Here is a 14945-nt window from a genome sequence, read left to right as displayed (position 1 = left end):
GCGAGGGGAAGGCTTCCGGGTCACTCGCTCGGCGCCGCTTTCTTCCCAACAGAGATAAGAACGTGTAGAAGGAGCCCGAATAGGCAGTATCCGGGGTTGTTCCTCACTCTCCCCCTCCACGCGGGTTTAATTGATTATAAACATTCGTGTTTTCGGGAAATAGACCAGAGTTTGCAAGAAGCTTTGGATGACGCAGGCCGCTTATTTATTCGGAGCGCTTCTTGCCCGCCTTTTGGCCGCGGAGTGAACCCGGAATATGCTTCTCAGGGCGACCCTTTTGTTCCCTCTTTGTTCACCTCCCTCTTCGGGTTGCCGCAGTAACCCCAGTCAGATTCTTCCCCGCCCACTTCAGGCCCCGAGCGGTCATATGACCAGCGGCACTTCCAAGATGGCGTCCTCCCTGAAGGTGGGACCTGCGCTGCGGGGGCTCCTGCGGGGCTCCGAGGCGCAGCGGCTGCCGGAGGAGCTGCGGGCCGAGCTGGAGGCTGCCCTGGCCGAAGAGGAGCCCCGCTTGTCCTTCCATTTCGTCCGAAAGCTCCACCGAGCGCTGCGGGAGGCGGGTGAGGAGAGCCCCCCCCCCGGAGACTTGAGGCTGGGGTCGTGATCTTTGACCTTCGAGACGGAGGGGCAGTTCGCCCCCTCTAATCCCTGTCCGAAAGAGGCTGCCTTCTTTCCTCCACGCCCTGTGTGCTTCCTCTCGAGTAACCTAACCAACGCTTAGAAGGGGCACCTGCATATAGATATACAGTGGTACCTCGGGTTACATACGCTTCAGGTTACATACTCCGCTAACCCAGAAATAGTGCTTCAGGTTAAGAACTTTGCTTCAGGATGAGAACAGAAATCGTGCTCCGGCAGCAGCGGGAGGCCCCATTAGCTAAAGTGGTTAGCTTCAGGTTAAGAACAGTTTCAGGTTAAGAACGGACCTCCGGAACGAATTAAGTACTTAACCCAAGGTACCACTGTAATTGTATTCATGTCACGTGTTTCCATAAAGGAGCTCAAGATAATGTACATGGTTCTTCTCCCCACCCCACCCTGGTTATTTTATCTTCAGAACACTCCTGTGAGGTTTCTTAGACAGACAGACAGAGAGAGAGAGTGTGTGTGACTGACTCAGGGCCACCCAGTGAACTTCATGGCTGAGTCGGCATTCGAACCTTGATCTGCTTGGTTTCTCTGCCCAAGACTCTTAACCACTACACCACACTGACTCTACACTCAAAACACTACTACACCATACATAGCATAGGGTGCACCATGGTATACACACTTATTGGGGAACAAAATACATTGAAATGGGGGTGAATAGTAAAGGGAAACAGAGCCTATGTGGTGCCCTAGTAGAGTGTTGGACTGGAGGGTGGGGGGGGGGTGAGAGAGGCAGGACCCTTTACCATACCTTTATCATACCTTACAGGCTTGTTAGGATACAAGTGTTCAAATTTCCAACCAGTTATGAAGGGCTTGCTTGGTGACCTTGGAGCCAGTCACTATCTCTCAGCCTATCTGACCTTACAGGTTTGTCATGAGGATGAAATAGTTTCCCTCCTGTGCACATGTGGAAGGGCAGGACTTCAATCCTAAATTCTCCAGTTAAAAGAATCAAGGTGAAAATATTCTCCACACCTGAGACCCTGGAGCGCAGCTACCAGTCAAAGCAGACAGTACTGGCCTAAGTGGGCAATGAATCCGACCTAGGATAAGGCCATTTCCTATATGCATAACATTATATCTTTCAAATTCCTTTGGCCCAGAATTCTTATTGGTGACACACCTCTTTTTTACTCCTAGGTTCTCAGGTATATCTTCATGAACTGCTGGAAGGCAGTGAGATCTTCCTTCCTGAAGAGAAAAAGCCTCCCAGGGTTTGTATGAAGCAATTATCTTTTTAATAAAAATAACTAGGTGGTTGGAATCTCTGTGGCTTCTGATGTATAAAAGGCTTTGATAAGGAGATAACTTTGCATCTCCAAACACACAGAAATCTCTAGTTGCATGTATCTTAGGAAGCCTAAATCTCTCCACTCTCCCAACAAATATTTGGCATAAAACAGTGAAATTGCTGTTCCATTGCAAGTTTGTCTTCTGTTTCAGAATCCAGAATTAGTAGCCCGGTTAGAGAAGATCAAGGCCAAGCTAGCCAACGAGGAATACAACAAGATAACAAGGAACATCAACTGCCAGGTGAGGGGAAAATATAAACCTGAACCGTCCCACCCTTAGCAAAGATCAGCCTGATCTTACTTAAGCCATCTACGTGATACGGCTCTGCTTTGAGGAAGGGTTGGTGGATGTGGATACAGACCCTCAGTGAAGGGCACAGGGGTTCTGGAACTAAGAATTTGTGTTAAGAATGCAAATAAACATAATAAAGATTAAGCTTCAGGGTGAGGCCCTTTCCTTTGGGGAGGGGACCGGAGCTCAGTGGTAGAGCCCCTGCTTTGCATGCAGAAGGTCCCAGGTACAACCCCCAATGGCTCTAGGTAGGGCTGGGAGGACTCCCTGCCTGAAACCCTAGAGAGCCTCTGCCAGCGTATGCAGTATTGAACTAGATGGACCACAGATCTGGGTCAGTATAAGGCAGCCTCCTAGTTTCCTATTCATAGAGTTGCTATATAGGCAGCTAATCTCTGGTTAGCATTAAGTATATGTGATGTGACTAGCGCAGTTACTGTAGTTTCTGCTGTGGGATTTGGGTCATAGAGCTCCACATTTTATATCTGACGGCCTAGGTGACATTTTCACACCACACCTGGGAAGAAGGGAAGGCCTTTATTTGCCTTGGTCCTGAAGCTGCTTCGTTGCCAAGCAGAACAGAGGAAAGCCCTGTAAGAAGCTAACAAACTCTTCTCCCTCTTTCTTTTAGGAACTGAACCGATATGGCACTTTGGCTGACCTTGGAAGGCAAGGTGGGTTTCTGTGTTAAGAGCAGGTGGCATGTTGAAACAAGGAGAGGACAGATGGACGGGTGGTTGCGAGAGAGGGAAAGTAAGGCATCCGTTAAAGGTGGCAGAAAGGGTGGGGTGGGAACTGCAGGAAGGGGAGAGGAGACTCCCAATTTAACCTTAGTTAAATTGATAGTGGCTCCTATGCATGTCTTTTCAGAAGTAAGGCCCATTCATTGGAATGGGACGTATCTCAAGTAAGTAGAGACAGCAACTTTAGTATTTCAGTCTTGATTTGAAATTTATTCCATAAAATTTATACACCATTTGATTGTGAAAAAAACAAAACTTTAAAGCAGTTTACAAAAAAAGGAGAAAACACAAAGAGAAAATAGCAATAAGCACTTTTTGAAAGTTAAATTAACAATAGGAACAGATTAAAACTCACATCAACTTTCTTAATGTCTGATTAGACTCTGGAATGAATTTTGCTTTTATTCAGTCGCTTAAAAAATAAAATAAAGTACAAGTCTTTGCAAACTAAAAGGGAAAACAACCCTTTTCATTTTAGAACCACGAAAATATGTTACTTCAATGTGGGAGAATCTGAGGAATTTCTTCAAGCTGCTTCATCCAAAAAAGGGGGAACCAAGTGCAGCGGCCCCCTATGTTAGATTCTGAGGGGGATGAACTTTTTCCAGAAATCCTGCTCATTTTAATTTCAGGCAAGTTGACGTTGTGGGGGGCAGGAGTCACAGAGAGAAGGGAGCTGAAGAGGCAGGGAAGGCGGCACAAGATGGAAGAAAGAGCAGAGCAACAAAGGAAAGGGAGAGGGAGACTGAGAGGTGATAGTAGCAGCAGCAGCTGAAGGGAAAGCAGAAGATGCTGAGAGAGAGGGTAGAAATGTTTGAGGAGATAAAGAGAACCTAAGAAGAGCCTGCTGGGTCAGGCCATTGCTTATCTAGTCCGGGATCCTGTTCTCACAGTCGCCAGCCAGGTGCCTGTAGGAAACCAGTGAGCAGGATTCAGGCACAAGAGCAACTCTCCTCTCCTGTGGTTTCCAGCAACTGGTATTCAAAAGCATTGCTGCTTGTGACAGTGAAGGCAGATCATAGCCATCCTGGCTAATAGCCCTCTAGGATTTTGCTCAGTTCCTTTCAATGCCATCTTTTCAATGCCTTGTGACAGGGAGTTCCATAGTTTAGCTGTGTGCTGCTTTAGGGGTTGGACTAGATGACCCCAGAGGTCCCTTCCAACTCTGCAACTCCATGAGAGAGAAAGGAGGCGGTGAAGGTTATGGAAAGTGAGAGAGAAGCTTTTTGCCGTTGTTAAGGAAAGGCAGACATAATGGTGGTGGTGACCTCTTGTCCTCTTGCTCAGTATCAACCACGGGCATAGAGAAAAGGGTTTAGAAGTTTTGGCCAACTACAGTGGTACCTTGGGTTAAGTACTTAATTCGTTCCAGAGGTCCGTTCTTAACCTGAAACTGTTCTTAACCTGAAGCACCACTTTAGCTAATGGGGCCTCCTGCTGCCGCCGCACAGAGCACAATTTCTGTTCTCATCCTGAAGCAAAGTTCTTAACCCGAGGTACTATTTCTGGGTTAGTGGAATCTGTAACCTGAAGCGTATGTAACCTGAAGCGTATGTAACCTGAAGCGTATGTAACCCGAGGTACCACTGTATTAAATGAAAGATTGGTTAACTTGGTTCAAACTACTACATATAATATTGGAAAAACAAAAGCATGCCAGTACCTCAATATGTGTAATATGTGGTGAGACTCCAGTACTGTTAAGTTAAAACTGAAAGTCAGAATGGGTCCAGCGTTCCTGTTTGGGGGTCAGAGGTGGGTCTCGGGTCTGGATTGGTTAAAGACCAACAGGTGTAGACAATACAAAGCTCTAGGGAACCATGTTCCAACTTGTATTATGGCAGCTGCCTCTGTTCCTGTTGAAAGCCAGTTCCTTTGGTCAGAACCATGAGGGCTGTTAGGAAAAGGGCTGCATGTTCCTGGCAGAGACCCCACTTTCCATGCCTGTGGCCCCAGGCTGGGCTGGGCAAGAGCCCCTGCCTGAGACCCTGGAGAGCAACTTCTGCCGGTCAGGGCAGGCAGTCCTGAACTGGATGGCCCTATTTGCTTATTTCATAACGTTTACACACTGCTTGATTGTAAAAGAAACCCCAAATTTGCAAGTTAAAACTTTCAAAAAGTTAAAATAACAATTGACTAAAAACTAGCGTAGGCTTGTTTTTAGCAGGCGCTGAAGAGAGTCCGGGGAAGGCAAATGCTTGATATCAGCAGCCAGGGAGTTCCCAAGTTTTCAATGTTCTAACCCAGTATATAGCAGCTTCCTGTGAGGCGAAGAGGAGCACTGCAGTGGGGTAATGAGGTGGGGTGGGGGTGGGCGAAGCTCATTTAAGAGGGACAGGGGATTGCCTTTCCTTCTTAGGGTTTCAGTCATAGGGAATGGACCTTGCTGGGCCTGGGTCACACACTCTGCCTCTGCTTTTCCCAGTGAGGTCCACCAAAGCCTTGGTCGTCACCATCGTCAACTTCCTGGTCACTGTGGGAGCCACGTTTGCCTGCACCTACCTGGGCTCCCAGTACATCTTTGTGGAAATGGCACCGGTGAGTGGCAGCTGGGCCAGGGGGGGGGGGCGGAACCATACAGGGGGCAGGGAGAGACCTAAGGAAAGCTCTGGATATTCCGTGGGTGGGGGGTGAAGGGCAGCTCTCTTGAACAACATAGAGTTTAACCTTCCAAGGACATTGACAAGCTGGAACATGCGCAGAGTAGGGCAGCCAGGATGGTTAAGGGTCTGGAGTCAAAGCCTGATGAGGAACAGTTGAAGGAGCTGGAGATGTTTAGCCTGGAGAAGAGGAGACTGAGAGGAGATAGGAGAGTCATATTCAGATATCTCAAGGGCTTTCTCCTGCTCTGGAGGGTAGAACTCGAACCCATGGCTTCAGGTTACAAGAAAGAAGATGGCTGCTAAACATCAGGAAGTACAGTAAGAGCTGTTGAGAGGTGACGGACTCTCTTTCCTTGCAGGTTTTTAGGCAGAGATTTGATGGTCATCTGTCTTGGATGCTTTAGCTGAGATTCCTGCATTGCAGGGGGCTGGACTGGATGACCTTTGGGGGTCCCTTCTAACTCCACAACTCTATGATCCTGCAATTCCTCCACTAGTGCATTTTTATGTAAAAGGGGGAGAGGGGAAGCCTTTAGTTTTGAATCCCCCCCAAAAAAGGTTCTGACTCTAATGCTAGACGCAACCCCCCCCCCAAAGGGTACAGATTAGCCCCGACCCCCAAAAATGTCCAGAGCGGAAGCAAGGCAGGATGTCTCTTAACTGCAACTCACCTGGCTCTGAGGCTGAGCTGACTTCCTCTCCCCCCTTCCTTCCAGCGTGTCCTGTCTGCCGTGGTTGTGGCCTCCATCGTGGGCTTGGCCGAGCTCTACGTGATGGTTCGGAACCTGGAAGGAGAACTGGGGGAGCCGTAGCCAAGGAGCCCTTCCTGGCTGGCCTTTCTCTCGGCCTGCTCTCTCCATCCTTGCTGCTCCCCACTCGTGGCCGGGGAGGTGGGCTCGGCCCCCAGAGGCCACCTGCAAATCCCAGTACAAACTACCAAGGAGGAACAGGACATTCTCAATGCAACTCCTTCCTCTTGCAGCGTCAGACAAGTCGGCTCCTTTTCCTTCCCCGGAGGCCTCTGTGCTTTTCCTTTCCCCCACAGGCCTCCCTTTTCTCTGGCACAAGTAATCTGGTGTGTTTTCAGGAGTGTGGGGTTTTTTTCCTGCAGGCACTGAAGCTGCAAAGGGTCCAGGACTAGGGGATAGCAACTTCACACCAGCAAGAGGAGATTTTTCCTCGTGTTTCTGTCACACCCGCAAGCTGGAAGGTTGCTGTTTCCAAAGCGTTGGCCACCTGAGCTGGCAGTGCTAGAGAGGGTGCCCATAGCGATTACTTTTGTTGCCCTTTGGCAAACACAAAGGGACACACCATTTTGCTGTTACACCAAGCCCGGCAAGCAACCGTGAACGGCTGGGTCCTACCCCTTACAGTTTGGAGGTGCTTCCCCCCCCCTCCGCAAACCGCCATCCCCCAGGTGTCGTCTTAATGTATAGAAATCAACCTTTGTTGTGTGCAATAAACGGATCGGAATCTGTTGAAGCTGCAACTCAGGCAGTTCTCTAGTAGCAGGTGTGGGGAGGTTCTGAGGGAGAGGAAGGCTACATACAGTGGTACCTCAGGTTAAGTACTTAATTCATTCCGGAGGTCCGTTCTTAACCTGAAACTGTTCTTAACCTGAAGCACCACTTTAGCTAATGGGGCCTCCTGCTGCTGGAGCACGATTTCTGTTCTCATCCTGAAGCAAAGTTTTTAACCCGAGGTACTATTTCTGGGTTAGCTGTAACCTGAAGCATCTGTAATCCGAGGTACCACTGTATTCTCATTGATGAAGGGATTTTAGATGGAGGTACTCCTTGTCTTCTATTTGCTGTGTAATGGTGACCAATATATATATGGGATAACAAACTGTGTTTTGAGGCTTGAGGTATGAGCTTCGTCCTGTTTTAGATCCCTAGAAGCAAAATAATTGTATGCTTCACCTTCGTTGGAAGATTCAGAGCAGACAAAAGAAAGTCACGCAGCGCATAGTTGAAAGGATGGAACTTGCTCCTGCAGGAGGCAAAGATGCCCATCAACTTGGATGGCTTTCAATGGGGATTAGGCAAATTCAGAGGAGGCTCTCATGATGGCTGTGCTCTTCAGAGGCAGTAATGCTTCCGAACACCATCTTGCTTGAGGGCATCCCATAATTGGCCACTGTGAAAACAGGATGCTGGACTAGATGGGACCCCTTTGGTCAGAACCAACAGACACTTCTTGTTTGTTTGTTTTGTTAAATTTCTATACAGTGGTACCTCGGGTTAAGAACTTAATTCGTTCTGGAGGTCTCTTCTTAACCTGAAACTGTTCTTAACCTGAAGCACCACTTTAGCTAATGGGGCCTCCTGCTGCTGCCGGAGCACGATTTCTGTTCTCATCCTGAAGCAAAGTTCTTAACCCGAGGTAATATTTCTGGGTTAGCAGAGTCTGTAACCTGAAGCGTCTGTAACCTGAAGCGTCTGTAACCCGAGGTACCACTGTACTGCCCTTCATCCGAGGATCACAAGGCGGTTTGCAATATAAAAACACAGAAATGCATAGCATAGTAACAAACTAAAACAGTAAAGTTCCCACAGATTGTTTTATTAGCCAGAGGCCTGAGAAAAGTGGAACGTCTTCACCTGGCACCTGAAGGTGTACAATGAAGGTGCCAGGCAAGCCTTCCTGGGGAGAGAATTCCACAAGTGGGGAGTCACTGCAGAAAAGGCCTGCTCTTGTGTTGCCACCCTCTGGACCTCCTGCAGAGGAGGCGCACGAAGAAAAGCCTTAGATGGTGAGTGCTTGGATCTCAGTGCTCCCATATCATCTCTGAAATAAATCTGTTTGATCATGACAGGGTTAGATTTCAAGTAAGCATGCTGAGATTTCCCCAGGGGTGCTGCAGTTGGGCGAGGGGGTTGTAAGGGATGAGGAGGTGATTAACACGCCCTCTTGCCACCGGCTGCTTGCCTGCTCTGTGTGCAGAAGTTTCCAAGTTCAATCCCAGACAGCATTGCCAGGTACAGCCAGGTGAAATTTGAAATACTTTATTGTCACTTGTACAATTACACAAGCCCCCCTCCCACTCAGCCCTCTTAGTCTTAATTCCCCTCGTTTTCTGACGCACACCCACCAAACCCGAAAGTCAGTTGCCCTGTTGTTATCTTTTCATTCAGCAGCCTAACAGCCCCCGGATAGAAGTTGTTCTTTACCCTGTTGGTGCGACTAATCAGGCTTCTATATCTTCTGCCCGAGAGCAGGAGATCAAGAAAGTGCCAGCCAGGGTGTGAATCATCCCTGAGAATATATATTGAATATATATTTTAGAGATATCTACAACCCTATGATCACTTCCTTTCTCTACAAGCATCACTGTATGTGATTGCAACAGCTGAAGTCTACTCTCCAGCCAAGTTCTCAAGCCAGACTCTGCAGCCAAAGGGCCTCCAAACAGGTAACAGGCTCACTTTCAATAACCGCTGCTATGGGAAAGAATAGAAGAGTTCTGGGCACCACAATTTAAGCAGGATGTTTGACAAGCTGGAAGGTGTGCAGAGGAGGGTGACCAAGATGATCCATGTCTGGAAACCAATCCTGATGAGGAGCGGTTGAAGGAGTTGGCGATATTTAGCCTGGAGAAGACGAGACTCAGAGGAGATGGGAGAGCCAAATATCTCAAGAGCTGTCACATGGAGGATGGAGCAAGCTTGTTTTCTCCTTCTCTGGAGGGTAGGACTCAAACCCATGGCTTCAAGTTACAAGAAAGAGTCCAGCTAAGAATACAAAAAAACTTTCTGACAGAGCTGTTCAACAGGCGGTTGTGGACTCTCTTTCTGTGGAGGTTTTTAAGCAGAGGTCAGGAGGCCGCCTGTCATAGATGTGTTAGTTGGGATTTCTGCACTGCAGAGGGTTGGACTAGATGACCCTTGGGTGCCCCCCAACTCTACAGTTCTTTGACAACGCCCACCTTGGATAACAGTTGCTCAAAACCATTGTGTCCTTTATGCTCCTGGAGGCTTTAAGCAGCGGGTGCTGGTCAGAGGCCCCTCAGAAGCGTTGATTAATGTTCTGATGTCTGCTAAGCCCTCGCCAGAAACACACACTCCAATATTAATATTGTCGCTATGTGCCATTCCAGCTGGCTGGGCCCAGAAGGGGGCGGGGGGGGCGCTATGGGAACCTAGACCTTTTCCCTGGGCCATCACTGGGATTAGGTGATGTCGTTCAATCATCCACGGATCCCCCTGGAGATTAAGGTATTTTTTTTTCCCCTGGGCAGATTAGGTGGCATTATCAAGCGATTGTGGGGTCTGAGCTCCCCCCGCTTCTGCATTTAAGGATATTGGATAGGCCTGCGGGGTAGAGAGCACCCCCCCCCACCGAAATCAGAAATGAAAGTGATCAGGCTAAGCTGTGAGGACATCACAAAACATCTCTTTTATTGGAGTTACAAGAGAGATTTGAGGGGAAGAGGAGAAAAGCCAGCAGATTAATCCGGCCAGGTGCATTTTTAAACGGGGAGGGGGGCGCCCAGATACAATTGGACTCCCAACAGAGACAGCCCTCTCCCCTTCCTAGGAAGGGGCCTGTTACACAAAGGAACGATGGCTAACAGAGGAGGAGAGACGCTGCTCCAGCCTTCCCCTTTTGCCGCTTCCAGCTCCCAACCAGCCAGGCCTCCAAACATCTCTCACCCAGCCAGATCTTCCCCGACGGTGCGCCCACGCGGGCGTCTAGAGGTCCCCGAAGTTGGCCACCAGGGCGGCGCTGTAGATGAGGTCCGAGATGGTCCCCAGGGAGGTGCGAGGCGGAGGAAAGGCGTCCCAGCGGCCCGACAGGGCGGTCCACGCCACGGCCTCTTCCTCTTCTCGGACGGAGCTCCCTGGCCACCGAGGGGGCGCCGCCGCCGCCTCCTCCCAGCCTAGGAAGACAGAGGCGCTGCCGGGCGGCGGCGTGGCGCTCAATCCTGGCTGCCCGTCGGGCTTGCTGCCAGCCTGAGCCCGTCGGGGCGCGGCGCTGCTCTTGATCCTGCGGGCGCGGCGGTTCTGGAACCAGACCTGGGGGGAGAGGGAGCCGATGAGAGAAGGGGCATTGAGAGGCAGGGGCCCTCCCCAGGCGGAGGAGCCGTCGGGGCTCACCTGGATCTTGGCCTCGGGCAGCTGCGTGAGCTCGGCCAGGCGCTCGCGCGTCCCGATGTCCGGGTAGGGCAGGGCGGCGAAGACACGCTCCAGCTCGCTCAGCTGGCCCCGACTGAAGGTGGTCCGCTTCCTCTTCCTGGGGCCGCCGCCGCCTCCCTCCGTCCGGGGACCTGCGGGGGTGCGAAAGAAGGCAGACGGGGCGTGCAGTGCTCGGGAGGGAGGAGGCGGCTTCTTCCTAGCCTCCCCCTCTCCAGGTCCCACCCCCATCCCCCCAGCACCTAGCTTCCCGCAACCCACCTCCTCCACCAGGTTGCTCCCCGCGCTCTCCGGCCGCCCCGTCGGGGAAGAGAAAGGGCGGCGGCACCCGCAGGACGCGCGCCCGCTCCCTGCTGCCCATCGTGGCGGCTCCTGCGGCTGCTCAGGCTGGTCGTCTAGCTTTTATCCCCTCGGAGACCGACCAGCGTCATTCCACACACACACCCCCTCGGGCGGGCTCACATCTGGGACCAGCCCCCCCCCCCGCCACCTAACGCAGTTCGGGCACCTGGAGACGGGAGGGGGAAGAGGAGGGCGCGCCGTCGGGCGCGGGAGCTGTCCTTAGTACTGAAGTGCCCGCCTCGGGCAGCGCCTCTAGGGACCAGCCTGGAGTCCAGCCGAAGAGGGGCGCTTTCCTGGAGTCCAACTTCTCGGGAGGCCTGTCTTTAGAGAGGCAGTGTGGTGTAGTGGTTAGAACCAGGACCTGGGAAACCAGGTTCAAATCCGCAGTCTGCCATGAAGCTCACGTTTATGGAGACAGATGAAAGGATAGCTTCTCTGGTCAGAGGCTGTTTTTTTGGGGTTTTTCATGGTAAATCTTTATTGGTTTTAAATACAGTACAGACGTAAATGATCATTTACAACCAAGGCAAGTATAGAAAAATTCAATACAGAAGAAAAAACATCACGACATAGAAGTAAGAAAAAAGTTAAAAAGACGGAAAAGAAAGAAAAGACAAAGGAAAAAGAAAAAACCCTCCAAAATTTATACAAAATCATGTTCATCAAATAAAAAATTCTGCTAAAAACTTCCAATCGTTCTCATTATACTATTTCTATTATCATGGTTTTGTTGCACAGCTTTGCGTTATATCCTTTTTCATATATTCCACTAAGGCATTTGTTTCATTTATTTTTGTTCACAAGTATCATTCAAGTTCTGCTAAAATGGTATCACTAGTACAATATAATCTTATATATTCCTTAAGTATTTTCCATTCTCCATATGTTTTCTGATTTAAAGCTCCCCTGACTTTACCCGTCAGTTTTGCTAGTTGGAAATATTCTATCATTAGTGTTTGCCATTCTGTTATCGTTGGTGGTGTTTCGCTTTTCCAGTTTCTCGCCACGAGTATTCTTGCTGCCATGATTGCATACATGAACAACGGTCTTATATTTTTAAAAAAATTCTATTGGCAATATTCCTAATAAAAAAATCTCTGGTCTTTTTTTGATGGTAAATTTGAATAGTTTCTTGAGTTCGTTGTAGATATTATTCCAGAAATCATATATGATTGCACAGGTCCACCACAGATAGTATGACCCTATCTCCTCCTTACATCTCCAACATGTTGGTGACCTGCCTTTATACATTTTAGCAAGTTTTGATGGGGTATGGTGCCATCTGTATAACCTCTGGTTAGAGGTTGTAGGTTCATTCCCCGTATGAGATGGCTGCATATTCCTACACTGCAGGGGGTTGGACTAGATGATCCTTCTAACTCTATGATTCTAAGTCCACACAGCACAGAGTTAAACAGTGGAACTCCCTGCCACTGGAAGCAGTGATGGGCACCAACTGGGATGTTTTTAAAATAGGATTGGGCAAACTCATGGAGGAGGAGAAGGTTAGTGATGACTACCAGCCAGGATGGTTATGCTCTGTCTCCAGTGTCTGGTCCAGTGATGCTTATGAATACCAGAGGGACCCTGTGCTCCGTTCCTGCCTGTGGGTTTTGCATTGCGTTGCCCACTGTGAGAAGTGGATGCTGGACTAAGTGGGCCAATGGCCTGACCCAGCAGGATCTTCTGGTGTTATTATGAGGGCTTAACGTGCAGCTCTGGCCCCCATGCATTCAGTTACTCCGAGAGCTAAACCTGAATTCAGTACTCCATAGTTTGTGTGCATAAAATATGCCTGGCAGTGACCCCAGAAGCGTCTGCTTCAACAGCAAAGCCACGCTTACTTCCAAGGAAGTGTGCATAGGATTGCAGACTAAACCCTGTGTCATGTTCCCATTATATCTGATTGATCAGCCCCATAAAAAGCCCTTAATATTATGTACTATTAAAGTTGGAAGAGACGCTTCAGAGGCCATAGAATCACAGTCAGGGTAGAGTCAGGGTTCCCTCCAAAGGGTCATTAATCGAGTCCAACCCCCTGCAAGGCAGGACTCTCAGCTAAAGCATCCCTGGCAGGCGGCCACCCAGCCTCTGCCAAAAATCATCCAAGGAAGGAGAGCCCACAACTTCCTGAGGGAGACCATTCCACCGTCAAGCAGCTCTTCCTGTCAGAAAGTCCCTCCTGATGTTTAGTTGTACTCTCCTTTCCTGCAGCTTGAATCCACTGGCTCCGGTCCTCCCTTCTGGAACAGCAGATAACAAGCTTGCCCCCTCTTTCATGTGACGGCGCTTGAGATATTTGAAGGTGGCTCTCAGCTCTCCTCTCAGCATGGGCGTAGCCAGGGAGGGGCAGCTGCCTCCCAAAATCAATAAAAATGCATAGCTAACTGAGGTTCTGCCCCCCCCACAAAGGCCTGTCCCCCTAACAAAAATCCTGGCTACACCCATGCCTCTCAGTCTCCTCTTGCCCAGGTGAAACATACGCAACTCCCTCCATCGTTCCTCACAGGGAACCATTCCTCATGATTCCAGTCCCATCTGCTGGAGTAACAGTGAAAGAGTCTGTCCCACTTCCTGCTCAACAATAGTATGGTGTAGTGGTTAGAGTGCTGCCTAGGGTTGCACCATGCATTTAAAGCACCCCCCCCCAAAATCTTGGGGACTGTAGATTAAGGGTGCTGGGAGTTGTAGCGCTGTGAGAGGGAAACTACAGTTCTCTGGATGGGGGGGGGGGTTTGCTTTAAATGTACATCCCCAAGGACCAGAGAAAATTGGGCTTCAAATCCCCCAGTCAGTGGCTGGTTGGTGACCTGCGGCCAGTCTCCCTCTCTCAGCCTCAGCTGCCTCACATGGGTTATTGCATGGATAAAACAGAGAGGGAGAGCCATGCCTGCCACCTTGAGCTTGAGGAAAAGTGTAGAAATCAATAAAACCCTCTCTTCATCAGGCAAAAGGTCTCTTTTAACCAGTCCTCATTGGACTTAAGGCTTTCCAGACACCCCCACATTCCTAAATTATCATCATCTTGATCACCCTAACTCTACAAAAGGGCTTGGCTACCTTCTGGCCTGCTTCTTGATGACTGTGTGGGGCAGACAGAACATCTGCCCCTCCCCTCCACCAGCCTCAGGCTCTGGAGAGAGACTGGTCCCCCCCCCCACCACTTGCTGGTCCCAAAGCTGACAAGGCATCCTTATTCCCAATTCCCTATGTTTGAAACAGAGTCATTTCAGATTTAGGGGCTGAGAAATATTTGCCCCCCTGGGCTCCGAAATTAGTGCTGGACCAACCCTGGGGAATATTTTCCAGTTTGAGGGCCAACCCTGGCCTTTAGACAGCCTTCCGAGGGCCATAGGCCAGGGGTGGGCGGAGCCAGAGGCAAAAGTAGGCGGGGTAATGGAGGACCCCACCCCTCTTTGAGCAGTAGTCTAGTTTCTACACTGCTGACCCTTGATCCTCCATCCAGGCAAGCAAGAGGGGCGTGGCCAGCACTGAAGGGGCGTGGCCCAGACAGAGGGGTGGTTGGGAGGAGGCATGGCCTTGGAGAGAGGGCGTGGCCTGGTGGTAATTTCAAGGGCTGGCTGGAAGGACCTGGAGGATTTGGGTTCCCTCACCTCATGCATCACACATCTCCAGGACCTGAGCAAAATGTTGCTTTTGCACAATGCAATTCCACACGTTACAACCCCAGATCCTGACTATGGAGTTTTAAATAAACATTGAGTCACTGCCAAATGACACGTGTCCCCTGTGAGGCGGTTTAGCATCACCGTTCTTTGTTTTGGTCCCCAAACTACCAGGTGAAACAGGTTGTCCAAACTTGGGCTGCAAAGAACCCCCCTCCCCACAAGCCGCTAGTCCCAAAAAACAAGCAGGCGGGTACG

At 50.0% G+C, this 14945-nt stretch overlaps 2 protein-coding genes across 4 annotated transcripts; one reads left to right on the top strand and one right to left on the bottom strand.

Moving 5' to 3' along the window:
* The first annotated feature begins 53 nt into the window (after window positions 1–53).
* On the top strand, window positions 54–7066 carry VMA12 (vacuolar ATPase assembly factor VMA12). 2 transcript variants are annotated; one of them, XM_082201951.1, is made up of 6 exons: window positions 54–560; window positions 1795–1868; window positions 2098–2187; window positions 2870–2912; window positions 3460–3613; window positions 5407–5519. In XM_082201951.1, the coding sequence occupies exons 1-5, from the start codon at window positions 257–259 to the stop codon at window positions 3567–3569; spliced, it is 621 nt and encodes a 206-aa protein (XP_082058077.1). In that variant the 5' UTR covers window positions 54–256; the 3' UTR covers window positions 3570–3613; window positions 5407–5519. The 2 variants fall into 2 exon arrangements, with proteins under 2 accessions (XP_082058077.1, XP_082058076.1); XM_082201950.1 differs by lacking the exon at window positions 3460–3613 and adding an exon at window positions 6301–7066 and having other exon boundaries at window positions 129–560.
* Window positions 5585–11104, bottom strand: SEBOX (SEBOX homeobox). Of its 2 annotated transcripts, XM_082201956.1 has the most exons (3): window positions 10981–11104; window positions 9305–10853; window positions 7211–7478 (listed from the first exon to the last, which is right to left on the bottom strand). In XM_082201956.1, the coding sequence occupies exons 1-2, from the start codon at window positions 11078–11080 to the stop codon at window positions 10279–10281; spliced, it is 675 nt and encodes a 224-aa protein (XP_082058082.1). In that variant the 5' UTR covers window positions 11081–11104; the 3' UTR covers window positions 7211–7478; window positions 9305–10278. The 2 variants fall into 2 exon arrangements, with proteins under 2 accessions (XP_082058081.1, XP_082058082.1); XM_082201955.1 differs by lacking the exon at window positions 7211–7478 and adding an exon at window positions 5585–5824 and having other exon boundaries at window positions 9235–11030.
* Between the last annotated feature and the right edge of the window lie 3841 nt (window positions 11105–14945).

Source organism: Podarcis vaucheri (assembly GCF_965113315.1).
Source record: "Podarcis vaucheri genome assembly, chromosome: 15".
NCBI lineage: Eukaryota > Metazoa > Chordata > Lepidosauria > Squamata > Lacertidae > Podarcis > Podarcis vaucheri.
This window is presented reverse-complemented; position numbering and strand designations above follow the sequence as displayed.

Excerpts from the sequence above, each read along its gene's own strand:
- VMA12 (XM_082201950.1), top strand. The coding sequence starts at position 257 with ATGCTTCTCAGGGCGACCCTTTTGTTCCCTCTTTGTTCACCTCCCTCT. Across the intron at positions 1,869-2,097 it reads AAGAGAAAAAGCCTCCCAGG|AATCCAGAATTAGTAGCCCG; the intron begins GTTTGTATGAAG and ends CTTCTGTTTCAG. Across the intron at positions 2,188-2,869 it reads CAAGGAACATCAACTGCCAG|GAACTGAACCGATATGGCAC; the intron begins GTGAGGGGAAAA and ends TCTTTCTTTTAG.
- SEBOX (XM_082201956.1), bottom strand. The coding sequence starts at position 11,080 with ATGGGCAGCAGGGAGCGGGCGCGCGTCCTGCGGGTGCCGCCGCCCTTT. Across the intron at positions 10,854-10,980 it reads GGAGCAACCTGGTGGAGGAG|GTCCCCGGACGGAGGGAGGC; the intron begins GTGGGTTGCGGG and ends GCACCCCCGCAG.